Raw genomic sequence first — 27,856 nt, 5'->3', positions numbered from 1 at the left:
AAATCCAGAAAAACAGCCTCAAAAAGAGAGCAATAAAAACAGCACATCAAAGCAATAATTCTATACAGAAATGTCTAAAAAGGAAGATCACACTGACATGTACCAAAAATCTGGTATTTACCAACACCAGTGTAACAACTGTGATGCTCTATACCAGGGCAGAAAGACAGAACTTTTGAAACAAGGTACAAGGAACACAGAAGAGCACGGAAATATGGCACCAGCCAATCAACATGTGCAGACTACCTCTCGCAATAAAACCACCACCCTACCATAACAGAAAAGAACATAAAAACAGTCGGACTCAGAAACAAGAAACATCTAAACCTACAAGTGATTTCCAAATTCCAAAAGTGTTAATAGAGAAGAAACAATAAATGACAAGACAAATATCAGCAACCAGACGTTGTTTGAACTAATAATACACACACACACACACACACACACACACACACACACAGAGAGAGAGAGAGAGAGAGAGAGAGAGAGACGCTCCCACTACTACCGTAACAAATAAAAGACGGACTCTTCGCTTAGTAGCGAAACAAAACCCACGAAATGGCGAGATCACAGTGGTCCTTCACAACACATAACGTAAATATATTTTGTGTTAGTGGCAGTGCTGTGTGCTAAAATGAAACACATATGAGAAAGAAAAGGAAGAATGTGTCCATAACAAAAAAACGCGAGTAACAATAAAAATTAATACTGTTTATAATAATAAAATAAGACAAGAGAACTGTTCATGATCCTAGCAAATAAAATTATAAGAGTAAGAAAAAACCATAATGTTATAGTGGCTACTGAACATGCTTTAGAACAAAGCGAAACGCGTTTGATCTTAATAAGACTTTCATTACGATTGCAAAAGACGATATTAAACCTATACAAATTGTATGTCTGCAATTGCGGAAAAAATGCCGAAAAGCAAAGAAGACAACATGTACCAGAGACAAGTATATTACATGGTGAAGAAATAATAAACAAGTTGGAAAATTCAAAATTCTTATGTTTTCAAACTGATGAGAATTTAAACTGGAAAAAAATCACATTTTGGAACTCCCAAAACAACTTAGGTCAGCCACATTTGCACTCACAATAATTCCAGATCTTAGGGAGAGACATATCAGTAAACTGACATATTTTGCATATTTTCATTCAGTAATGTCATATGAAATAATGTTCAAGGATAACTCATCTTTAAGAAAGAAAGTCTTCATTGCACAAAAATGTGGTGTAAGAGTAATATTTGGTGCTCACCCACCATCATCTTGTAAACATCTGATTAGGAGCTGTGCATTCTGACTACTGCTTCACAGTATATTTACTGCTTACGAAATTTGTTGTAAATAATTCACTGCGATTTAAAAGGAACAATGATGTACAAAGTTACAACACCAGAAGGAAAAATGACGTTCATTACGCCACATTAAGATTGTGTTTAGCACAAAAATGTGTGCGTAATGCCAGAACTGAATTTTTTTATAACGTACCCAATGATATAAAATATCTGACAAACTGCAAAATAAAATCTGAAAACGAACTTAAAAAGTTTCTCCTCGACGACTCCTATTCCGTAGAAGAATGAAATTTGTAAAAGGTGTGGATGGGAATTACTAACTCATATTTGTAGATTTTATAAAAAATAGAGACAACGTAAATGTTCAGCATGTAGCCATTTTTACAAATTAATTTGCAATGTGAATGTAAAATAACTCGTTCCACATCATTACGATTTATCATGCAAATAATTCATGGAACATGAAACTAACTAATCATGTGAAGCAAAGCACTCATCTGTACAAAGTGATCTCTCAGGTTTTTTCAGTGTGATGGATTAACGGTGAGCTTCCCGGTGTTCAGTCGAGTTTACAGGACATTATTAAACTGTATGTTCTGAGTCTACTAAACTACAGTAATTGCATTTCAGACGCAGCTTTCGGAAATACAATTTTTTAATTACACAGATAAAACTTTGTGTACTTTTTTGTATGTTATTCTAAATAATTTTAACTATGCATAACATTATGTTCTTCTTTTAGTTCAATAGACTTAGAATATGTATGTTATTACTCCCTGAAAATCTGAATACTGTAGTCGAAATGGTTTCTGAAATTTAGGGAAAAATCCAACAGAAAATGTAAATTTTCAGGAACGGCTTCTAAAGTTTCAAAAGACTGTAACTCACTCAATATATGTTTAATTTTTTTTTTACTTTTAGTCACTCGAACCCACCCTGCACCACACTGTATATCATCCTCTTGATCTTTTTCCAAGTTTTTTTTTCTTTTCTTCTTTCTTGACTCCTTAGTGGCCAACTGTGCTGCTTACTCTGCTTTATCAATGTGAACCTTGTCCATCTGTTCAAGTTCTCTGATGCAGTTTGCTCCAGGATTAATTCCCATATGCTGTAGCACTTTCACCCTACCAATGTTGCCATCATTAAAAGCAATAACAGCATCATTGACACCCCCCCCCCCCAACTTTAGTGTCCTCATTCCAACAAAAACATTTTTTGGTAAGCGAGTCCATATAAGATTACTGAACGACTCTTTGGAATTTTGAATCTGCTCATTCAGACACTTCTTCAGTAATTCAGGATTTGTCAAGTCTCTGTAAATAGGTTTAATGATAACCATGACTGCTGCTGGAATAGAATGTTTATGGATGTATGAACTGTTTGAGTACTGGGTACTGGGCATTGCGCTAATTGCACCATGAATCAGGTCCAGGAGGGCAAAGTTGGTGTACTGGTTTTCCATCAGCTGACAGTCTGTGGAAGAAGGTAGCCCATACTGCCTGCTTCATTTTCAACATATCGTCAGTATTTTTTCTCACGGCCATCAATAATACTGCTGTAGTTCATCAATCATTTTGTCTGTCAGCCTGCCTCTTATGGTTTTATCACCAGGAACTTTCTTGTCTCTCAAACTTTGTTTCAACTTCCTCAACCTGGTGGCCATCCTCTTCTGGATATGACCAACACATTCCAGTTATGTGATACTCTTCTCACCACAAGGCTGGGCAGCTACTACACATATGCTTTTAGTCTCCATCACCTAAGAACTTCCCCTTTCGTTCACAGATTCACTAAAAATGTCAATAGCTGCAGAGGCCTCCATACAACCACTTGTTCCTTCATAATTTCTGTCACAGATGTACCCTTCTTCATTCCCTGATTTACACTTATAACAATGTTTGGATAAAATCTGGAAATATGTTACCTTTCCAGTATCCACACTGGTCACCATAGTAACAGAATTCTTAGAACTGTAGCTGCGCTTCTGCCAAGTGCCATCAAAAGCTACTGGTACGTCAGTCATACCATCATTTATTTCAACAGTTTCGTTTTCAGCACCCTTCATTGACTCACATGCAACTGATTTCACAGCAGCTCCAATAAATCCTGCATATTTGTCGATTTTACAAGGTGGGCGTGGCATATTCATCAAGGCACACAGTTTCTGCTGCAGTGTGTCCTTTGCCAATATCTCTCAATCCATAAAAACACCTAACATTTACTTCAAAATAATTATTTTTGCACTTATCAGAATTCCAAAATGAATGAGTATATTTACAACTGGCACAATTAATGACAAGTTTCCTGGCTAGTCCATTTGATACCTTACTATCTTCTTGTAAACGAACTGGCCCTCCACATATTTTAGAACATACACATTTACGTAACACCCTTGTTAGGATGTGTAAATCTATCAGAATATAACCTAACCTACCATTCACATCACTTTTGTGTTGAGAAAACTGAGTATCACAACGTTTTATTTTAATCTTCGAAGCACTAATGGGTGTTTCTCTAGATACTGACGAGTTTGCCTGTAATTCATTGTCTGTAACTTCACATGCCACATGTTGAACACAATGTTTCCCTTTATTCGAAAATCTATTATCATGAAACCCACATTTCTTAAAAACACTTCGTTTTGCGTCATACTTTGAGTGATTTGTCAATCTACTCGTCACTTTTCCTCGAAAAATCGTTAGCGCTTCGACATACAACGCCTGTTCATAGCATGAAACGATACGATAATGTTTTTGACAGTGTTGCCTATACAAACACGTAATTTAACCTTTATATCAGCAATCCACAGCCTTCTATGTAAAAAATTACCGATTTTATTAGATCTTGAAGTAATGCAAGTAAAAATTTTAACGTTTTCAACCAGTGTAGATTATATTTAAAAAATAAAATAAAATACTTTCCATGTGAGTTAATAAATTATATATATATATATATATATATATATATATATATATATATATATATATATATATATATATATATCATTTTATTAAGAAAATTGCAAATTTTACAAGATAAAAATCCGAAAATGTAAAAAAAGCTTTTTTTGCGTTCTAACTCCCCATAAGCACAATATTTTGACGGCCGACCGAGCCGTACACGCAATTCACAACACCTGAAGAAGACAATTCGGTCGTTCGTCGAAATTCGTTCACAAATGAAAACAACAATTCGGATGAACAGCCAACAGCACACCACTAATGTGCATAATTGTTTGTTTGAACATTGTCGTGTTGTTCTGGCAAGTCAGAGACCTATCTATGGTAACAGGCGTACGGAATGGCGAAACAGCTATAAAAGTCGTCGGTGCTCCGCAAGGATGGCTAATAAAACTCTCTTCACCATACATCTACCTGACACAGCAGATAATACCGGAATTCTACTAATCTTTGTCTATCCCTGTGCAGATAGACCATAGGGCGCAAGCTATTACACTATGTTTTGAAGCATGAATGAATCCTACACCTGTGTTTTTGAAGGTCTTTCATTATTTGCATCGTCTTCGGTGGTGCAGTATCTTCAATTTACTGAATACAGCAAACAAATATTTGACTTGTACATAATGCAGTATATCATACTATTCCGTTAAATAAAAACAAAACCTTCTCTAGACATGTATCATACAATAATCTGTGTGGTAAACAGTTTAAAAAAAAGAGTAAAAGCTATCGATTAGTGTATAATACATCATACACTAAAATCTACCTTACGAAATAAATGTGTTACTAGGCGAAATGCGTTACTAGGCGAAAATGTGCTAGAGGTATTAAGAATCAATCGATGAAGTGTTGAATTATAATGGATTACATCAGAACGTAAGAGTGAAGACAGTTCGCGAGGATAATGTTGCCAAAAAAGAAATAGCATCAACAACCACTTGGAAATGCGGACACATATCTAGATTCTGTATTGTAAAGAAGTACGATGCAATGTTCCTCCGAACACGCATGCATGTACAAAGGAGCAGGCACTGCGGCGACTACAGTCGTTATGAAATACACTAAATATATTCACACTTGAAAATATGAACCATCTCCAGCCCTATAATAGATTGACGAATTGAAACTTTGTACTGGACCGGGACTCGGACCAAGATTTCCCGTTTTACATGAGCGGTCGCCTTAAGGGGGACGTTCATGAAAAAAACGCACTGCTGGAAAGATAAGCAGACCCCCAAATTGAAAGTAAATCTTTTTGGTGTTGAAATTTTGAACCTTGTTTTACACGAAATTAACACATTTACTATTAAATTCCTTGGATTATAAATATTTTACTTTTTTATGGAAACTAAAGAACTTATTTTCAGAAAATAATATGCCTGCTGATCAAAAAGTCAGTATAAATTTGAAAGCTGAATAAATCACGGAATAATGTAGATAGAGAGGTACAAATTGATACACATGCTTGGAATGACATGGGGCTTTATCAGAACAAACAAACAAAAATACGAAAGTACAAAAAATTTCAGACAGATGGCGCTTCACCTGATCAGAATAGCAATAATTAGCATAACAAAGTAAGACAAAGCAAAGATGATGTTCTTTACAGGAAATGCTCAATATGTCCACCATCATTCCTCAACAATAGCTGTAGTCGATGAATAATGTTGTGGGCAGCACTGTAAAGGATGTCCGGAGTTATGGTGTGGCATTGGCGTCGGATGTTGTCTTTCAGCATCCCTAGAGATGTCGGTCGATCACGATACACTTGCAACTTCAGGTAACCCCAAAGCCAATAATCGCACGGACTGAGGTCTGGGGACCTGGGAGGACAAGCATGACGAAAGTGGCGGCTGAGCACACGATCATCACCAAACGACGCGCGCAAGAGATCTTTCACGCGTCTAGCAATACGGGGTGGAGCGCGCCATCCTGCATAAACATCGTACGTTCCAGCAGGTGTTTATCAGCCAGGTTGGGGATGATGTGATTGTGTAACACATCGGCGTACATCTCACCCGTCACGGTAGCAGTTACAAAACCAGAATCACGCATTTCCTCGAAGAAAAACCGCCCGATAACGGTAGATGTGGTTAATCCAACCCATACCGTGACTTTCTCGTCGTGTAATCCAGTTTCCACGACAGTTCTAGGATTTTCGGTAGCCCAAATTTTGCAGTTGTGGGCGTTGACAGACCCTCGGAGCGTGAAATGAGCTTCGTCGGTCCACAACACATTACTCAACCAATCGTCATCTTCCGCCATCTTTTGAAACGCCCACACCGCAGATGCCCTCCGCTTCACTAAATCGTCTGATAATAGTTCATGATGCCGATGGATTTTGTACGGATAGCATCGGAGGGTACGCCTAAGTGCCAACCAAACAGTAGTGTATGGAATGCCGGTGCGACGTGCGACTGCACGAACGCTGACTTCCCCGTGCATAGACGAACCCGCCACGGTCTCCATTTCTTCCTGAACTGTCTCAGCAGCATTACGCCTTGTGCGCGGTCGGCCACTACGGGGTCTATCGTCTAAACAACCCGTGGCCTCGAACTTCGAAATCATTCTCGCCACAGCTGCATTTGTCAACGGACCTTTACCCGTTCGAATCCCCTTCCTATGGCGATAGGATCGTAACGCTGAACTAGCACTTTCCCCATTCTGATAATACAGGTTCACTAAAAGTGCCTTTTCAGGCAAAGTCAACATGCTGCGACTGCTGGCACATCTGAATATCTCTCTCATTACAACTCCTTTGATACACGATTGTCATGCGCAGTCACTGTCGTTTTACTTTCCAGCGCCATCTGTCGGACATTTTGTGAACTTTTTTTTTTTGTTCTAATAAAACCCCATGTCATTCCAAGCATCTGTGTCAATTTTTACCTCTCTATTTACATTATTCCGTGGTTTATTAAGTTTTCAAATTTATACTGACTTTTTGATTACCCGGTATGTACATTTTTCTCAGAAAATATTCAGGAGATAGCTACAATATTTTCTCTGTTTAAACCATTTACATATAGTAAGCTTCTCTCGTGTGGTTTTTTGAATACATAGAATAGAAGAATTTTCATAATTTTTAACTGTAACTCTATAAGTATAATACAAAACTCATTTAAATTCCAAGCACTTTGCCGCAAATCTCAGCTTATACTCAAATTTCCAAAATGTACTCTTGAGGCAACATTTATTGTGTTTGTAGAACTAAATGTACAAAAATTCCATGTTTCTGCACTTTATACATTCTGAGAAAAAGGTACATAAACTTTGAAAAACATAATTTTCAGGAAGTGCAATTTGAAGTTCAGATTAACGTTTTTTCTTATGTCCCCTCTTCAGAACGGTCCAGATTTGTTATCAGGGTCCTCTCTCCTTTCAACGTTTCTCATCTGGTTTTTTATTTTCTGCCTCCTTTCTTTTACCAGCTCTTCAACTGACTTTCCAGTCACAGGGATGTGCTGTAAATCTATTTTTGACAAGATATCTTAGGTGAAATTTCCCATCTTAAAGTCCATTCTCTCTCATGCTTCCACCCGCCCAACGTTCCCATTATTAAACACAAAAACTGCATCATAATTAGCAATTCTAACTCTGTAGCTGATGAAAATGTAGTTTTAGGGCCTCGTTTTCATATGAGTGAATTTAGACACGGCGCTGTTGAACAGTCACAGACGATTTATAAAACCAAAGAGTATTTATCACAGCCTCCTAGATGTATCCCATGCAAGTTTGCTTCAAAGATATTGACGGAATCGTTGTTCACCGAGCTAGAACTGAATCATACCGGAATTCTACTAATCTTTGTCTATCCATGTACAGATAGACCATAGGTCGCAAGCTCTTACAATATGTTTTGGAGTATGAATGGAATCTGCACCTGTACTTTTGAAGGTCTTTAATTATTTGCACCGTCTTTGGTGGTGCACCATCTTCAGTTTTCTAAACACAGCAAACAAATATTTTACTTATACATAATGCAGTAGTTCAAACTATAGTTAGGTTTAAAACTGATCATACATAAATTCCGTTAAATAAAAACAATACCTTCTCTAGATATGTATCATACAATAATCTGTGTTGTAAATTTAAAAAAAAGAGGAAAGCTATCGATTACTGTCTAGTAGATCATACACTAAAATCTACCTTAGGAAATAAATGTGTTACTAGGGGAAAGCAAAAAAAAATGAGCTAGCGGTAACAAGGATCAATCGATGAAATGTTGAATTATATTGGATGACATCAGAACGTAAGAGTGAAGGCATTTCGCGAGGATAATTTTACCAAAATAGAGATAACATCAATAGCCACTTGGAAATGCAGAAGCATATCCAAATTCAAAATTGCAGTGTCTGTATTGTAAAGAAATATGCTGCAAGCTTCCAAAAGTGGGCGCGGGAGGCATTACACATTTGATTGTTTTTCAGGCACTTAGGATGTGATTCCATCATTGGAACTTGTCCATGAGTTCTACTAATAAATAAATATTACTTGAAGAACACTTATATTTTTGTTCACTTCATGAACGTCCCCCAGTAACCATTTCGGGTATCCGAAACGATTCACGGCCAGACCCAAACATCCGTATGTTGTCGTCCACGTGTCATACCTGCATTCGTACATTCCCTGGCTGAGAGACGTGCTCGGATAGCTGATGCCGTTAAGGTGACTGCTCATGTAAAGCGAGAAATCCCCGTTCGATTCTCGGTCTGGCACAAATGTTCACTGTCACCAATAAAATTGCACGCACACACACACACACACACACACACACACACACACACACAGACGCGCGCGCGCGCGCCCGCATTTAGAAATGACATCGTGTAACACTGTAAGCTGTTTCTGAAATTATTCTTTAATAAGAGAGCGGTTTCAGTCGAAGACCACTTGCAGCACTACATGGGATAACAGCAAGAGTTACTTTGGAGGAGGAGGAGGAGGAGGAGATTGTTTAACGTCCCGTCGACAACGAGGTCATTAGAGACGGAGCGCAAGCTCGGGTGAGGGAAGGATGGGGAAGGAAATCGGCCGTGCCCTTTCAAAGGAACCATCCCGGCATTTGCCTGAAGTGATTTAAGGAAATCACGGAAAACCTAAATCAGGATGGCCGGAGACGGGATTGAACCGTCGTCCTCCCGAATGCGAGTCCAGTGAGCTAACCACTGCGCCACCTCGCTCGGTAGTTACTTTGGAATACAACGACAGGGACGAGTACAGTGTTAAAAAGTTGACTGTTAACTGTGTATAAAGTAAACGTGCTTACATTGTGTAGGGAGTATTTGCTTATAGGTATACACTATAAACTTTCCGGCTGACTTTTTGAGATTGTGCTCCATTTTTAACGTCATTGTATTTCAATATAACTCACTTTATTACCCGAAGTATTGCTAGAAAAAAGCTGTGCAACATTACCTACGAAAGTAATCTGAAGTTGTTAAGGATTTTATACACTCCATTGAGGGATGGAGAGTGAGAGAGATAAATTAATCTACGATCTTTGTGCGAGCTGCTATTATTCTTGTGGCTATATGGCCACTATGGCAGCTACATGGCAAGATATTGTCTTTCTTCGCGAGTTTTATTTAATGTCAGGTATTTTTCTTCTGAGAGCAGGACAGTTCCATTAAGAGCACATCGTGCAAACTAATTAGTCACAAACTTCAGAGTTCTGTATGATGATGATGACGATGATGATAAGGCGGTGTGGGTGCACAGCTGCAAGGTTTTCAGCTCCCGTACAATATCTATGCCCATCTCCTTCTTCCCCCTCGCTGTCTATCCATCTTCTCCCTCCCCCTTTTCACTCCTTGTTATCACGCTCACCCCACCAGTAGGCTGGTAGTTCTTACTACCCATCCACCAATCTCTCTTTCCAGACTAACTAACATTTGTATCAAACTGGGTTCAAATTGTTCCAAGGTTTAGAATGCCCATATACGCACATGTAAAATATATTTCACATATATTTAAGATATTTCACAAGTATTTGTACACATATTTCAGCTGTAGCTATTGTCCGCAGCTCTTGGGCTAGTGGCTAACGTTGCTGCCTCCGGATCACGGGGTCCCGGGTTCGATTCCCGGCCGGTGACTGGATGTGTCTGTTGTCCTTCTCATTTCATCAACACCTGTATCCATAGCGAATTTTGGCCTGCAGTTTCGTTTCCACCCAACTCAATGTTGATGACGACGTGTCTACTGAACTATGTGCTGTACAAGGATACAATTTTGCTGTTACATCTAGTGGAGTACGTGACTACTGTCTGTGAAATGTGTCATTAAAGTTAGTAGTAACAAAATAATAAATTAAAATATTATACAATATGCTGCATTTTTTCACTCATCTCAACATTTGATGTCGTATCTCCTAAACTATCTGCCATACAATGATGTATTTTTTAGATACATGAAGTGATATATGTGGGTACTATCTGCGAAATGTGTTGAATACAGTTAGTACCAAAGGAATAATAAGTTGAAACGTTTTGAGTGATGCAGAAGTTTTTCACATATCTCAGCGTCAACGTCAAATCTCTTGAAATATGTGTAGCGGAATGATATAATTTTTCTGGTATATTCAGCGGTATATTTCAACAGTGCTTGCAAAATCTGTCGCGAATACAGACAGTAGTAAAGAAATAGTAAATTAAAACGTCATTCCTGATGCGGTAACGCGAACAGTGAAAATGTAGTAAGCGATCAAACTTTTGCCCTTTCATCCGATTAGATAGGTTGATCTGGAAGGGAAAGCTGTGGAGTTGGAGAGGATATTTGGGAGTTTATTGTCTAGTACTCACGAATTTATATTGGAGTATCTTAATCTCTGTTAACTTCTTCCCAATTAACGGGCGATCTGATTAAGACAATCACCCTGAAACCTTCCATTTCGAACTTCTGACATACATATGAGTGTACGTCTAATATACTGGTATAACCTTCATGGTTTGTACTTATTATAATTACTGTGTAGACAGTATACCATAATATCTGTGTAACCTTTATCTTTTAACGTATAATGATGTAACATTTCAGTGTAACACTCTAATTGTGTAATGTTTCAGCGCAATATTCAGAACATAGAACGAAATATTCTAATTGTGCTTGCAATGTAATCTTAGATATGCGGAGCCTACATATTGTGAAGTGAACATAGTATGACTGAACAACTTTCTGAATATGAAACGTGCCTGTGCAACGCTATGAATGCAGAATAATACAGAATTTCCTGAAATTAATATTCCATAATGTGACATGAAGTTTGAGCTAGCGTCATGGACATAACTTTTCAGTAATCAGTACTTGATACTGACTGGCGTATACAACAACCGCGTGCAGTTACTGACACTAACCTGAATCTATGTACAGACGTGTAATTCATCGCTGTTCCCTGAATACTCCGAACGTAGTTCTGTCGTGGCTCTAATGTTAATCCGTAATTGCCTTCTTATTAAAAGCGCTGTTAAGCAATCCTTATTAAATAAATCACACGGGGTGCAATGTTAGTGAGCAAGCTAGTACTCAGTAGATTTTCAATCATCAAACAGAAATGTGAAGGTACAGGGTGCGGCAGCGTTCATAGTAGGATATTTAAAAACACACCATCAGGCAGTAACTGTAATTTATTTGTTACCTCTTATGTCAATTAATAGTTAAAGGAATGCCATTTGTTAATGTGTATGTCTTTGTCCATTGCGTGGTTTACTTTTTAAATATGACTTCTGTCAAATGATACCCCCTCTGCACAACACTTTCATCTAGGCGGCGTTGGAAGCTTTCCATAACTCGGCGTAACGTATTCCCTGAGACATTGCCGACGGTTGTTCTGATGTGATCCTTCAACTCAGGGATGGTGGCCAGAATTTGCACGGATTTCTTGCGGCAGATATTTCCCTGTAGAGTAATTTCCCGTTTTGGTGACATTTCCTAGCCGCCTCGTTCACCTGACCTTTCATGTGCAGACTTTTTCCTTTGGGGCTACGCGTAGCAAGTGTTCCGAACACGTTGTTCCACCATTCCTGAGTTGAAGGATCGCATCAGAACTGCCGTCGGCCATGTCCCAGGGAATACGTTACGCCGAGTTATGGAAAGCTTCCAACGCCGCCTAGATGAATGTGTTGTGCAGAGGGGGTATCATTTGACAGGAGTCATATTCAAAAAGTAATCCACGCCATTCACAATGACTTACACATTAGTAAATGACATACCTTTAACTATTAATTGACTTAAGAGCTAATAAATAAATTACAGTTTCTGCCTGACGGTGTGTTTTTACTATCCTACTATGAACGCTGCCGCACCCTGCAGAATAAGTTCAATTAAAAGCCTGTTTCAGTTCAGTTCCTGTTATATAACTGACAAAACACGGACAGTTCCAAATTTAGTATTTGAAAATGTGAACATTTTTGGGTGAAACAATACTTCATTCGCTTGAACAAGTATGAAAACATATCGGTGGTAGTAAACTGAACAAGTTTAAGAACCGATAGCTTTTGCATTAAGTGCACTTAAAAAAGGAATGATGAGTAGTGTAATGTTTCCTGAGTACATGCATGCTAATCACGAAGTGACTGCCCCGACAATGTTCTGTTCGCTAACTGCGGAGTTTCTGCACCACGACTCGCGGAATAGAAATCTTCTCTAGCCATATCGCTCACATTTTTGCGACCACGGCAAATGCAAATACCTTAGCACTCAGCGCAGCCCGGTGTGGAGAAAACGGCACCTCCAGAGTAAAACTCCACACTACCTCTAGCAACACTACAAGCCCAAGTAAGTTATCCCGACAAGATGCGAAACAGGCAGAAAAGTGACGTCATCTACCCGTAACAACATTAACTGTGGAAGCCCAAGGAGATCTCCTCCACACATGTGCTCAGGAACGAAGTTCCCTGTGGCAAAGATTACAAAACGACTGCCACCTCCCTTCATATCGACACCTTACAGCCTTATATTCGGAGGAGCGGGCTACACGTTTGCCGTCCATCCGTCACGATACAGACTTCCGCGTCCTTTCCCAAGACTTAAGCTGAAGTAGCTCGTTCAAAACAGCTGTAGCTGGGTCTCTCTGATCTACTTCTCCAACAGCTTCATATGTTTGAACAGTAATCCGCCCTGTTGCCCTTCCACGAGGTAAAAGTCACCATTCTTTTTTTTTATCCACGAATAATTTTATCTTATGTAAGAAGTCATAACAGTTATATCACAACTGGAGTGTGGATTGTGTGTTGAGATACAAACCGAACGGAGAGAGGAGAGAGAATAAATCTGCTTACATCTCTGTTTCTTCAGCAAATGACGTAACTGTGAAACCAAACTGACGTCCTAACCAGAGTCCTTCGTCCTTGACGTGTTATTGTGTACATTTCCTCCGTCCTACTTCTGCTAACGCTGACAGGTACTACCAGTCGCTGTTGACGACCGCCCATCGAGGTGAGTAAGCCAAGGTTCAAGTGACCGCTGATTACGACCAGAGCTAAAAACACAGTTTTCTAGTCTCAGTACTGCAACACATCACAGTGCCAAAGAGAAAAGTTGGGTTTTAAACATCGGAACAAGAAGGTGCAATGTATAAGTATTTGAAATGTAGTGACATGAAAAATGAAATGTAACGGCGAAGATACGGTGCAGAGTGAAAAGCAGTTAGGTTGTAATGTGCAGTGGTGAAGCCGGTGGGAAATTCGTACTCGGCATATGCATACGTTGGCGGGACCTGTTTAGGGTATCCGCGAGCCCTGATTTGTAGTCGCTTTACCACAACGTGACCTTAGTGTGTCGTAAATGACATAGCTCAATCACGATTGATAAGCTGAAGTTTAATAATTATTATTGCTCACAAAATTATTTTTAAGATAGTGCTTAGACACTTCTCAAGCAAACTTAAAGTTCTAATCGTAGCTTCATGATCTAAGTAAAATTTAAAATAGGTTAATTATGAGAAGAAGAACATAAAAAATAAAATAACACACAAATTCGTTTATCCTTACCACCTTTTGTGCGTCTGAACTTCCTTCTCGGCAGATATTTCGTGTACTACAGGACTGAGAAAATTTTAGTGGCAGTTTTTGCTTCCAACGTCGGTAAAGTAAATATGCACATTTTTTACACTTTTTGGTTCACTCAGATATCGTAGCGTTTACAAAAAACAATCTTTATTACACATATAACGTTATCTTCTTCACCACGTACTCTATTAATTCTAGGTTAGGAACTACCTGGTATCCTTTGCAGCTATTTCAGCACCCGCTTTTATGTAACTTCCTCCGCTTACATGACACTTTTGCTATTCTGAGTAGTCATTTCTTTCCAACACATTGTGTAAGTCACGCAAGAATAAAACTAGTTCTTCCAGACAACTTCAGACTATTTCTCTACTGTTCCACATTCGGACAGCACGCGAGAAAAGCGAACAGTTAAATCTTTCTGTATGAGCTCTGATTCCTCTTACTTTATTACAAAAATAATTTCTCACTGTGCAGGTGGGCATCAAAAAAATATTTTTGTATTTGGAGGACAAAGATGGTGATTGAAATTTCGTGAAAAGAAGTCGCTGCAACGAAAAATGCCTTTGTTTTAATGATTGCCGCCTCAACTAGCGTATAATATCCCTGACACTCTCTCCCCTATGTCGCGATAATACAAAATGAGCAGCCCTTCTCTTAACAACTCTATAACGCATAGAATTACTCCAGAAGAGGACGGACAAGCGTAGGGTAGGCGGTCTCTTTAGTAAGGCCCGTCCACACACAACGATCTGTCTGCGCAAATGTCTGCTCACATCACATCTGCGCAGACAGATCGTTGCGTGTGGACAGAAGATTTGCACCAACCTGAGGTGTGTGCAAACCTGGAAGTTGGAGTTGGAGATTTGAGCGAAACCTCTCAAATCTGTGGGTTCAAACCACATCTTAGTGATCAAGAAACGCCAAGGCCAAGCGGGAGTACAATTGAAGATGAAATTAGAGTGTCAATGCGCGAGGAAATGGAACTCGAGGTAATGTAAAACACTATATTTCACATACGTTTATCAAAGTTTATTCAAAAGAATATATGTGTGTGAAAACATAATAGAAAATTAACTGCTGTTATAAAAAGAACTCATCCTTCAAGACAGCGTAAATAGCTTCACATGTGTTGGGTATTATTTCACTCAACGCTTGTTTCGATATTGCAGCTGAAAATTCCAAATCCTTGCAGCTCCTTCATGTTGCTAGAAATCTTAATGTTACCACCAACCGTTCATGAGGAGAAATTGCCATTCTCATACAAGTATTTTTTCTCATAATATGAGGGGTTACAAGCTTTAAGAGATAATTATAAGTTTCGACATCCATCCGCAAATAATTTCGCCAGTCGTTAGGTTCGCCCTGAAACTCTCGCAGTAAATTTACGTGAGAAAACTACTTTCGCTTTAGCAGCCACTGTCTACACCCTTTTTACCGCTTTCTCTGTTTCCTGCGGTTGGTTGGTTGGTTTGGGGAAGGAGACCAGGCAGCGTGGTCATCGGTCTCATCGGATTAGGGAAGGATGGGGAAGGAAGTCGGCCGTGCCCTTTCAAAGGAACCATCCCGGCATTTGCCTGGAGTGATTTAGGGAAATCACTCCTGCGGTTGGTGTGAATGTTTTTTGCAACACAAGTTGCGAACATAGACCACAACAGAACTTCCTCCATTTCTATATTTCAAAATAACTTAATTAAATTTTTGACGTTTACAGGGAGCGTAGTCGCTTGTCACTGATATTTCTTTTCTACACCGACAGATGGCGGGCGAGTAGTAGATTGGGGTTTGTGTCGTGTGAACACACCACATTTGTAACGATCTATTGCATGTACAGACATCTGCACCGATGTCTGCACAGACAGATCGTTGCGTGTGGACCGGGCTTTAGACCTGTTGCATCTTTTAAGAGCTTTGCTAATAAAACGCAATCTTTGGCTCTCCTTCCCCACAACGCTATCTACCTTATCGTTGCAGTTTAAGTTGTTCGTAATCCCTAGGTATTTAGGTCAGTTGACAGCCACTATGCTTATGTGATTTTAACGTGTAACCGTCAATTGCTACTTTTCATGTCATACAGATATATTCTGAAGCATTTTGCAATTGGTTTTTATCTTCTGTTGATTTCGCCAGACAGTAAACATCTGCATCATCTGCAAATCATCTAGGAAGGCTGCTCAGATTCTTTCCTAAACTGTTTATGTAGATTAGGAACAGCAAATTACCTATAACACTTCCTTGGGAGAATGTCGTGTATCACCTCAGCTTCACTCGATGACTTTCCGTCAGTTACTACGAACTGGGACCTTTCTGACAAGATGATAATAAAATTACTATCTACGTGAGTGTAAATAATTTTACTGGGATAAGAAGCTACTTTTGGACATGTTTTCTGCTCCGTTCAGCGCTAACTTGAAAAATATGCTTGTGCGTTACATTTTTCTTAGCATGATCTGTTTTGTTAGTGCTGCATAACGTGTTTTGAGTCTTCCATTCGCACCGAGAAACCTAGTTTACTTAAACTATTACCACTTTTTTAACACTGGATCTCATCGATATAGCTCTTACCTCAGCAAATCTCGAAGAGTCCTTCCGTGGGTGTCTGTCTTGTCATTAAGCTATTGCTATTAGTACACTATTGGCCATTAAAATTGCTACACGAAGAAGAAATGCAGATGGTAAACAGGTATTCATTGGACGAACATATTATACTAGACCTGACACGTGATTACATTTTCATGCAATTGGGGTGCATAGATCATGAGAAATCAGTACCCAGAACAACCACCTCTGGCGGTAATAACGGCCTTGATACGCCTGGGCATTGAGTCAAACAGAGCTTGGATGGCGTATACAGGTACAGCTGCCCATGGAGCTGCAACACGATACCACAGTTCATCAAGAGTAGTGACTGGCGTATTGTGACGAGCCAGTTGCTCGGCCGCCATTGACCAGACGTTTTCAATTGGTTTGGTTCAAATGGCTCTGAGCACTATGGGAGTTAACTTCTGAGGTCATCAATCCCCTAGAACTTAGAACTACTTAAACCTAATTAACCTAAGGACATCACATACATCCATGCCCGAGGCAGGATTCGAACCTGCGACCGTAGCGGACGCGCGGTTCCAGACTGTAGCGCCTAGAACCGCTCGGCCACTCCGGCCGGCTTTCAATTGGTGAGACGTCTGGAGAATGTGCTGGCTAGGGCAGCAGTCGAACACTTTCTGTATCCAGAAAGGCCCGTACAGGACCTGCAACATGCGGTCGTGCATTATCCTGCTGCAATGTAGGGTTTCGCAGGGATCGAATGAAGGGTTGAGCCACGGGCCGTAACACATCTGAAATGTAACGTCCACTGTTCCAAGTGCCCTCAATGCGAACAAGAGGTGACCGAGACGTGTAACCAATGTCACCCCATACCATCACGCCGGGTGATGCTGCTGCAAACGTCGAACTGTTCGTGCAGATGGTTGTTGTCTTGGCAGCGGATAAGATGTCTGTCATCTCGACTGTTAGAGATACGAGGCCGTTGGGATCCAGCACGGCATTCCGTATTACCCTCCTGAACCCATCGATTCCATATTCTGCTATCAGTCATTCGATCTCGACCAACGCGAGCAGCAATGTCGCGATACGATAAACCGCAATCGCGATAGGCTACAATCCGACCTTTATCAAAGTCTTTACACTAGGCATCACAACAACGTTTCACCAGGCAACGCCGGTCAACTGCTGTTTGTGTATGAGAAATCGGTTGGAAACTTTCCTCATGTCAGCACGTTGTAGGTGTCGCCACCGGCGGCAACCTTGTGTGAATGTTCTGAAAAGCTAATTATTTGCGTATCACAGCATCTTCTTCCTGTCGGTTAAATTTCGCGTCTGTAGCACGTCATCTTCGTGGTGTAGCAATTTTAATGGTCAGTAGTGTATACGTAAACAACGAAGCCTGCAAACTCTGTCTCGTTTATCCTAGTTTACAAATTTATTTGCTCTTCCTAAAACCTCGTTTCTAAACAAACGCCTGGAAGATGCCCCTGCATAGCGACTTTTGGTACGTCATGGTTCATGAAGGGCCACTCTATTAAGAGGAGGACACAAAAAGATGAGAATAGTCGTATGACAGCCTCTTTCTTAACAGATTATTGGAAACGAAATTGAAGTCAACATTGGACAACAATGGACCACAAAATAAGTCGTAGCCTTGTAGGGGAAAGAGATCCAATTTTTCTTTACTTCTGTTTATTTTGTTCACAGTTCAGCAATTTTCTGAATTGTTTACAACTGCAATAGCAGTATGTTGTTTCAAAACGATAATTCTTTTTTCATTACTTTTGTGGGGGACCGGTGTGCAGATCCCAGTAGGAATTGCGTTGAAGCGACGGGAGTACCGCACGGAAGATTCACTTACGTGTAAAAGTTTGTGCCGAATAATTCAGACAATGGCGGAAAGGTAGAAAATTTTTGCCACTGGGGGAAAAAAAAAAAATCACAAAATGTGTCCCACAGGGTCGTATTTTGGGTCCACTCCTTAGTTATATATGTGGATGATCTTCCATTTAACATTCAACAAGAAAAATTGGTACTTTTTGCAGACGTTAGTAGTGTTGCAATAAATCCCATTAGAAAGAAAGCAACAGAAAAGTTGGTAGATGATATTTTCCAAAGAATTATTAAGTAGTCCTCTGGAGATTAACTCCCGTGAATTCGAAAAAAAAAGAACACGCTACATTCAGTTCTACACAACAAATAGTCACACCAACTAGTGATGTAGCGCATGAATAGGTGTCAGTGAGTAGGGTAGCATGCTCAAAATTTTTTGGTGTACGTATTGATGAAAACATGAACTTGTAGAAGCATATTACTAAGCTTCTCAAACAGTGAAGTTCAACCACTTCTGCTCTTCGTATAACTGCTAATCTTGCAAACAAACTTATCAACCTCCTGACGTATTTTGCACACTTCCATTCAATAATTGCGTACAGGGTAATTTTCTGGGGTAACTCACCCCTTGGAAATAATGTATTAATTGCATAAAAGCGAGCAACAAGAAAAATATGTAATGTTCATCCACGGACGATATGTAGGTACCTCTTCAAGGAGAAAAGCATTTTCACTACGCATTCACAGTAGTTGTTTGGTTTTTGGGGCACTCTACGGTGTGGTCATCAGCACCCGTGCAAAGCCCCATTTTTTGCACAGTCCAATCTAGCCACTGTCACGAAGGACGATGATGAAATGATGAGGACAACACAAACACCCAGTCCCTGGGCTGACAAAGTCACCAACCGGGTGGGAATCGTGATCCAGAGGCAGGAATGCTAGCCACTAGACCACGAACGACAGTGCATACACTCGCTAATCAAATTCCTCATTAATAATCCATCACAACTTAAGAAGAACAGCGATGTACATACCTACACCTCTGGAGAGAAAAGTGACCTTCATTACCCACGGTCAAAGCTATCAGTGGCTCAGACATGTTCAATATGCAGCAACAAACAATTTTGATGACTTGCCCAATAATACAAAATGTCTAACAAGGAGCGAAGTAAGTTTTAAATCTAATTTGAAATCACTTCTCCTGAACAACTCCATCTATTCCATTCTGATCACTGATAGCCAGTAAAAAGAAAGTGAAGTTGCATGCGTAGGACTAAAAATAATAATGTGTTCATAAACGTGAACACTTATCATGTTTATCTATCATGTAGATTGACTAGTTCCACATCATTTCGATAAACGAAACCTTCAAATGGTCTATGGAACATCTAACTAAATAACTAACTATGCTAGTCAATGTCAGATTGTGTAGTAAGTAGATTCCGATGTAAGTAAGTTAATTTTATTGGATGCAAAGAGTTAGAGAGAAATGAAAGGCTAAGTGAAAGAATCTGACTGTCATTTCTATAGCCCATATCGTTTAGTTTCATCGCATTATGTAAAACTCGATCAATTTACAATCTTTTCAAAACACACTCTGAAATTCACTTTAATTAATTAAGTAAAACTTTGGAATGTATTATTCAGAACTTCTAGTGGCGGAGTGAATCCTGATGCTCATTAATGCAGATAAAATGCTAAAAAACTTCGTAGTTGATTATAGTAACCATGATGAGTTTGGTATGTTGAAGTGGATGACTTTGTTTGATTGATTTCCCATCAACTGACACTATACAAGTGAATCATCCACTAAAATAGTTTCTCTGTACTTCTGGTTTCTTCCACTGCTCACTTTACGTTCACATCCTCCTAGTCCACCATTATTTATGTTACACCTTGTACAATATACTCAAAGCCCTTGATACTTCCCAGAAAACAGCAGCTCGTGTGAGATTCGACTCATCTGTATGGTCAACTTGTAACACAAAACCTTGCTCGTAGATACAGCTGCTTTTCTATTCATATCACGGACAGCTGACGGATTCATCTACCGTAACCAGTTTACACGCATTGATATGCATCAATACAACACGCTTGTTTATGGTATACGTTTTGATGAAACTTGAATAACACGGTGTTCAACATCATGCACCCTCAGGTGCTTTCCTGCTTCGTTAAGACGTTGTAAATACGTCTAATCGTATCATTTATCTCAGTCCTACTGCCACTCAACCAAACCCAGTTTTGCAATTCATTGCGTTTTCTATATTTTGTAGAAACATTGTAGACACTGCCTTCAGGCGTCCTGTATGACGCTATTATATATATATATATATATATATATATATATATATATATATATATATATACTCCTGGAAATGGAAAAAAGAACACATTGGCACCGGTGTGTCAGACCCACCATACTTGCTCCAGACACTGCGAGAGGGCTGTACAAGCAATGATCACACGCACGGCACAGCGGACACACCAGGAACCGCGGTGTTGGCCGTCGAATGGCGCTAGCTGCGCAGCATTTGTGCACCGCCGCCGTCAGTGTAATCCAGTTTGCCGTGGCATACGGAGCTCCATCGCAGTCTTTAACACTGGTAGCATGCCGCGACAGCGTGGACGTGAACCGTATGTGCAGTTGACGGACTTTGAGCGAGGGCGTATAGTGGGCATGCGGGAGGCCGGGTGGACGTACCGCCGAATTGCTCAACACGTGAGGCGTGAGGTCTCCACAGTACATGGATGTTGTCGCCAGTGGTCGGCGGAAGGTGCACGTGCCCGTCGACCTGGGACCGGACCGCAGCGACGCACGGATGCACGCCAAGACCGTAGGATCCTACGCAGTGCCGTAGGGGACCGCACCGCCACTTCCCAGCAAATTAGGGACACTGTTGCTCCTGGGGTATCGGCGAGGACCATTCGCAACCGTCTCCATGAAGCTGGGTTACGGTCCCGCACACCGTTAGGCCGTCTTCCGCTCACGCCCCAACATCGTGCAGCCCGCCTCCAGTGGTGTCGCGACAGGCGTGAATGGAGGGACGAAAGGAGACGTGTCATCTTCAGCGATGAGAGTCGCTTCTGCCTTGGTGCCAATGATGGTCGTATGCGTGTTTGGCGCCGTGCAGGTGAGCGCCACAATCAGGACTGCATACGACCGAGGCACACAGGGCCAACACCCGGCATCATGGTGTGGGGAGCTATCTCCTACACTGGCCGTACACCACTGGTGATCGTCGAGGGGACACTGAATAGTGCACGGTACATCCAAACCGTCATCGAACCCATCGTTCTACCATTCCTAGACCGGCAAGGGAACTTGCTGTTCCAACAGGACAATGCACGTCCGCATGTATCCCGTGCCACCCAACGTGCTCTAGAAGGTTTAAGTCAACTACCCTGGCCAGCAAGATCTCCGGATCTGTCCCCCATTGAGCATGTTTGGGACTGGATGAAGCGTCGTCTCACGCGGTCTGCACGTCCAGCACGAACGCTGGTCCAACTGAGGCGCCAGGTGGAAATGGCATGGCAAGCCGTTCCACAGGACTACATCCAGCATCTCTACGATCGTCTCCATGGGAGAATAGCAGCCTGCATTGCTGCGAAAGGTGGATATACACTGTACTAGTGCCGACATTGTGCATGCTCTGTTGCCTGTGTCTATGTGCCTGTGGTTCTGTCAGTGTGATCATGTGATGTATCTGACCCCAGGAATGTGTCAATAAAGTTTCCCCTTCCTGGGACAATGAATTCACGGTGTTCTTATTTCAATTTCCAGGAGTGTATATTACGGAGATATCTGTCGGTAGAGCCCAGCAAAAATTAACAAATTAACAGCGAATCTAGAGGGGACTTTCGTAATGCTCCTGTTTGCCGGAGAAGCACATCCTTGTGCAAACCAGAAAGGTTACACACACTGCAAAAAAAAAGTACCTGCGTTCCCACAAATAGCTTTGCTATACCGTCTCTCTAGATCAAGGACTTGTAAACACTTATGATCACTTGCCTAAGAAGGCCACATACGTCGTTCAGGGCACTGATCGTAAGTTCCAGACCCTTAAAACGTCTCTACAGGAGCCGTTCCATTAGTTCTGTTGAGATAACTTCGGCTTTCCGACACATCATAGCACCTCGCCATACCCACACCCTGGCATCGGATCGCCACATTGTGTACCGTGATTCGTCACTCCACATAACGTTTTTCCACTGTTCAATGATGCAGTGTTAACGCTCCTTACACCAAGCGAGGTGTCTGGCATTTACCGGAGTGATGTGTGGCTTATGAGCAGCCTCTCGGCCATGAAATCCAAGTTTTCACACCTCCCGCCTAACTGTCATAGTGCAGTTTGGAATTACTTTGTGATGGTCTGGACTGATGTTTGCTTATTACACATTATGACCCTCTTCAACTGTCGGAGGAATCTGTCAGTGAACAGACGAGGTCGGCCTGTACTCTATTGTGCTATACGTGTCCCTTCACGTTTCCACTTCACTATCACATCGGAAACAGTAGACCTAGGGATGTTTAGGAGCATGGAAATCTCACGTACAGACGTATGACCACATTCGGAGTCCGTGAGTTCCGCGGAGCGCCCCATTCTGCTCTCTCACGATGTCTAATGACTACTGAGGTCGCTGATACGGAGTACCTGGCAGTAGGTGGCAGAACAATGCACCCAATATGAAGAGGTATGTTTTGGGGGGTGTCCGGATACTTCAGATCACATAGTCTTGACACGGGCAAGCCTTCAGGCCCAGATTGTATACCGATTAGGTTCCTTTCAGATTACGCTGATACAATAGCTCCCTAGTTAGCAATCATATACAACCGCTCGCTCACCGATAGATCTGTACCTACAGATTGTAAAATTGTGCAGGTCGCACCAGTGTTTAAGAAAGGTAGTAGGAGTAATCCATCGAACTACAGACCTATATCATTGACGTCGGTTTGCAGTAGGGTTTTGGAGTATATGCTGTATTCAAACATTATGAATCACCTCGAAGGGAACGATCTATTGATACGTAATCAGCATGGTTTCGGAAAACATCGTTCTTGTGCAACGCAGCTAGCTCTTTATTCGCACGAAGTAATGGCCGCTATCGACAGGAGATCTCAAGTTGATTCCGTATTTATAGATTTCCGGAAAGCTTTCGACACCGTTCCTCACAAGCGACTTCTAATCAAGCTGCGGGCCTATGGGGTATCGTCTCAGTTGTGCGACTGGATTCGTGATTTCCTGTCAGGAAGGTCGCAGTTCGTAGTAATAGACGGCAAATCATCGAGTAAAACTGAAGTGATATCAGGTGTTCCCCAGGGAAGCGTCCTGAGACCTCTGCTGTTCCAGATCTATATAAATGACCTAGGTGATAATCTGAGCAGTTCTCTTAGGTTGTTCGCAGATGATGCTGTAATTTACCGTTTAGTAAGGTCATCCGAAGACCAGTATCAGTTGCAAAGCGATTTAGAAAAAATTGCTGTATGGTGTGGCAGGTGGCAGTTGACGCTAAATAACGAAAAGTGTGAGGTGATCCACATGAATTCCAAAAGAAATCCGTTGCAATTCGATTACTCGATAAATAGTACAATTCTCAAGGCTGTCAATTCAACTAAGTACCTGGGTGTAAAAATTACGAACAACTTCAGTTGGAAAGACCACATAGATAATATTGTGGGGAAGGCGAGCCAAAGGTTGCGTTTCATTGGCAGGACACTTAGAAGATGCAACAAGTCCGCTAAAGACACAGCTTACACTACACTCGTTGGTCCTCTGCTAGAATATTGTTGCGCGGTGTGGGATCCTTACCAGGTAGGATTGACGGAGGACATCGAAAGGGTGCAAAAAAGGGCAGCTCGTTTTGTATTATCACGTAATAGGGGAGAGAGTGTGGCAGATATGATACGCGAGGTGGGATGGAAGTCATTAAAGGAAAGACGTTTTTCGTCGCGGCGAGATCTATTTACGAAATTTCAGTCACCAACTTTCTCTTCCGAATGCGAAAATATTTTGTTGAGCCCAACCTACATAGGTAGGAATGATCATCAAAATAAAATAAGAGAAATCAGAGCTCGAACAGAAAGGTTTAGGTGTTCGTTTTTTCCGCGCGCTGTTCGGGAGTGGAATGGTAGACAGATAGTATGATTGTGGTTCGATGAACCCTCTGCCAAGCACTTAAATGTGAATTGCAGAGTAATGATGTAGATGTAGTGTACATACCTGGGCAACGCCGGGTACTCAGCTAGTATTTAAATAAGGTTAATGGCCTGGAAGCTTCCATATACCAGGGAACAGACTTTTTGCTGGATTCTCAACGTCGCAGCTTTGAGCACTTTAGATTTACACCCAGCGTTCCACTGAAGACAAATGAATGCATTGCGACGTGTCGGTGTTTCAGAATGGAGAACCGGTTCAGCGTGCGCAGAGTGGAAGGCATGGAGGAGGGCAAAGCCAGCGTGGGCGGCGGGGGCGGCGCGACGGACGTGTTCACGGCGACGTCGACGACGTGCCTGGTGACGGAGCCGCGCCGCCGCTCGTCGCTGCAGCAGCTGACGCTGGAGGCGCTGCCCCGCCTCGACAACTACCGCCAGTGGGGCATGAAGCGGCCGTCGCTGGGGGCCCTGCACGGCGAGACGGCGCTCGCCGCCACCGCCGAGGAGCGGGTGCGTCTCCACACATACCACTCAGTGCTGCCTCCTGCTTTCACACGCTCTACTGAGAGATGTAAACTGGGCACACACATTTTCGCTGTCTGCTTTGTTACTGCTCACGTAACAACTAATATATTGATAAATGGATGAGATAACATACAGGGTGTTACAAAAAGGTACGGCCAAACTTTCAGGAAACATTCCTCACACACAAATAAAGAAAAGACGTTCTGTGGACATGTGTCCGGAAACGCTTAATTTCCATGTTAGAGCTCATTTTAGTTTCGTCAGTATGTACAGTACTTCCTCGATTCACCGCCAGTTGGCCCAATTGAAGGAAGGTAACGTTGACTTCGGTGCTTGTGTTGACATGCGACTCATTGCCCTACAGTACTAGCATCAAGCACATCAGTACGTAGCATCGACAGGTTAGTGTTAATCACGAACGTGGTTTTGCAGTCAGTGCAATGTTTACAAATGCGGAGTTGGCAGATACCCATTAGATGTATGGATTAGCACGGGGCAATAGCCGTGGCGCGGTACGTTTGTATCAAGACAGATTTCCAGAACGAAGGTGTCCCGACAGGAGGACGTTCGAAGCAATTGATCGGCGTCTTAGGGAGCACGGAACATTCCAGCCTGTGACTCGCGACTGGGGAAGACCTAGAACGACGACGACACCTGCAATGGACGAGGCAATTCTTCGTGCAATTGACGATAACCCTAATGTCAGCGTCAGAGAAGTTGCTGCTGTACAAGGTAACGTTGACCACGTCACTGTATGGAGAGTGCTACGGGAGAACCAGTTGTTTCCGTACCATGTACGGCGTGTGCAGGCACTATCAGCAGCTGATTTGCCTCCACGGGTACACTCCTGCGAATGGTTCATCCGACAATGTGTCAATTCTCATTTCAGCGCAAATGTTCTCTTTACGGATGAGGCTTCATTCCAACGTGATCAAATTGTAAATTTTCACAACCAACATGTGTGGGCTGACGAGAATCCGCACGCAATTGTGCAATCACGTCATCAACACAGATTTTCTCTGAACGTTCGGGCAGCCATTATTGGTGATGCCTTGATTGGGCCCCATGTTCTTCCACCTACGCTCAATGAAGCACGTTATCACGATTTCATACGGGATACTCTACCTGTGCTGCTAGAACATGTGCCTTTACAAGTACGACACAACATGTGGTTCGTGCACGATGGAGCTCCTGCACATTTCAGTCGAAGTGTTCGTACGCTTCTCAACAGATTCGGTGACCGATGGATTGGTAGAGGCGGACCAATTCCATGGCCTCCACGCTCTCCTGACCTCAACCCTCTTGACTTTTATTTATGGGAGCATTTGAAAGCTCTTGTCTACGCAACCCCGGTACCAAATGTAGAGACTCTTCGTGCTCGTATTGTGGACGGCTGTGATACAATACGCCATTCTCCAGGGCTGCATCAGCGCATCAGGGATTCCACGCGACGGAAGGTGGATGCATGTATCCTTGATAACGGAGGACATTTTGAACATTTCCTGTAACAAAGTGTTTGAAGTCACGCTGGTACGTTCTGTTGCTGTGTGTTTCCATTCCATGATTAATGTGATTTGAAGTGAAGTAATAAAATGAGCTCTAACATGGAAAGTAAGCGTTTCCGAACACATGTCCACATAACATATTTTCTTTCTTTGTGTGTGAGGAATGTTTCCTGAAAGTTTGGCCGTACCTTTTTGTAACACCCTGTATATTGCTACGAAAAGAACCGTGAAATACTTTTTAGGGATGCTGTGCTGTGACTTTCTTTGGATCATTAATTTTCAACAAAACAAAATATATTATTTTCTTATTATTTTGGATCTGGCCTTCTATAAAAGGAACATTGTTTCGTTACTGTAACTCGCTATAAAGTTTAACGTATCTTCCTTAATTTACGGTTATTGAAAAGGTTACTGAAAATTATTTCGTTATCAATACTGATGTTACAGTACACAATATTTGTTCAACATCAAAATTTTGCAGTGGATTTTTGTTAACATTAAAACACCAATAAATAGCAGGGCTAACACTAGAACATGAGGCTATTATCAGAGAAAAAATGTTTTTGCTGTAATGTTTGCCAGACTAGAACTACGTACAGCAAGATTTCTTTTATGTCATGAAGGTAAATTATCTTTTTGCACTGTTAATAATTTATCATCCGCAGCCCGCGTCCACCTGTAAAACACATCATAAAATCTGCTGCTCTGCTCTGCAATCCCGAAATCTGAAAGAAATAATTTTAGTTCACTATTACTTGTCCGCTTCTTTGCGGTATGATTGGTTTCATTTAATGCAGTCTGAATGCGCCGCGGCAGAGGCTCGTTCGTTCGTAGCGCAGCTCTGCACCACAAATAATATTTAAATAGCTGAAAAGTCTTAAAAGGATGGGATAAAATACCAGGCAAGCTTATTACAAATCATTATGCAAGTTTTCACTAAGTAACTCTATTCAAAACATTTAGGCAGATTAAATTCTTACACACCTTTACATATCAGTACCTAATGGCGTCCTTCTCTCAATCTTCACAAA

The 27,856-nt window shown here is 41.5% G+C and overlaps 1 protein-coding gene across 1 annotated transcript in view; it reads left to right on the top strand.

Annotated features, from left to right (window-relative positions):
- Nucleotides 1-27,856, top strand: part of LOC124804991 (bumetanide-sensitive sodium-(potassium)-chloride cotransporter) — a 309,377-nt gene that overhangs the window by 59,589 nt on the left and 221,932 nt on the right. The window contains exon 2 of the mRNA XM_047265384.1: nt 25,041-25,305. Within this exon, the coding sequence (XP_047121340.1) occupies nt 25,042-25,305 (264 nt within the window). The 5' untranslated portion in view covers nt 25,041. The remainder of the gene's footprint in view (nt 1-25,040; nt 25,306-27,856) is intronic.

This window comes from Schistocerca piceifrons, chromosome 7 (assembly GCF_021461385.2).
Source record: "Schistocerca piceifrons isolate TAMUIC-IGC-003096 chromosome 7, iqSchPice1.1, whole genome shotgun sequence".
NCBI lineage: Eukaryota > Metazoa > Arthropoda > Insecta > Orthoptera > Acrididae > Schistocerca > Schistocerca piceifrons.
This window is presented reverse-complemented; position numbering and strand designations above follow the sequence as displayed.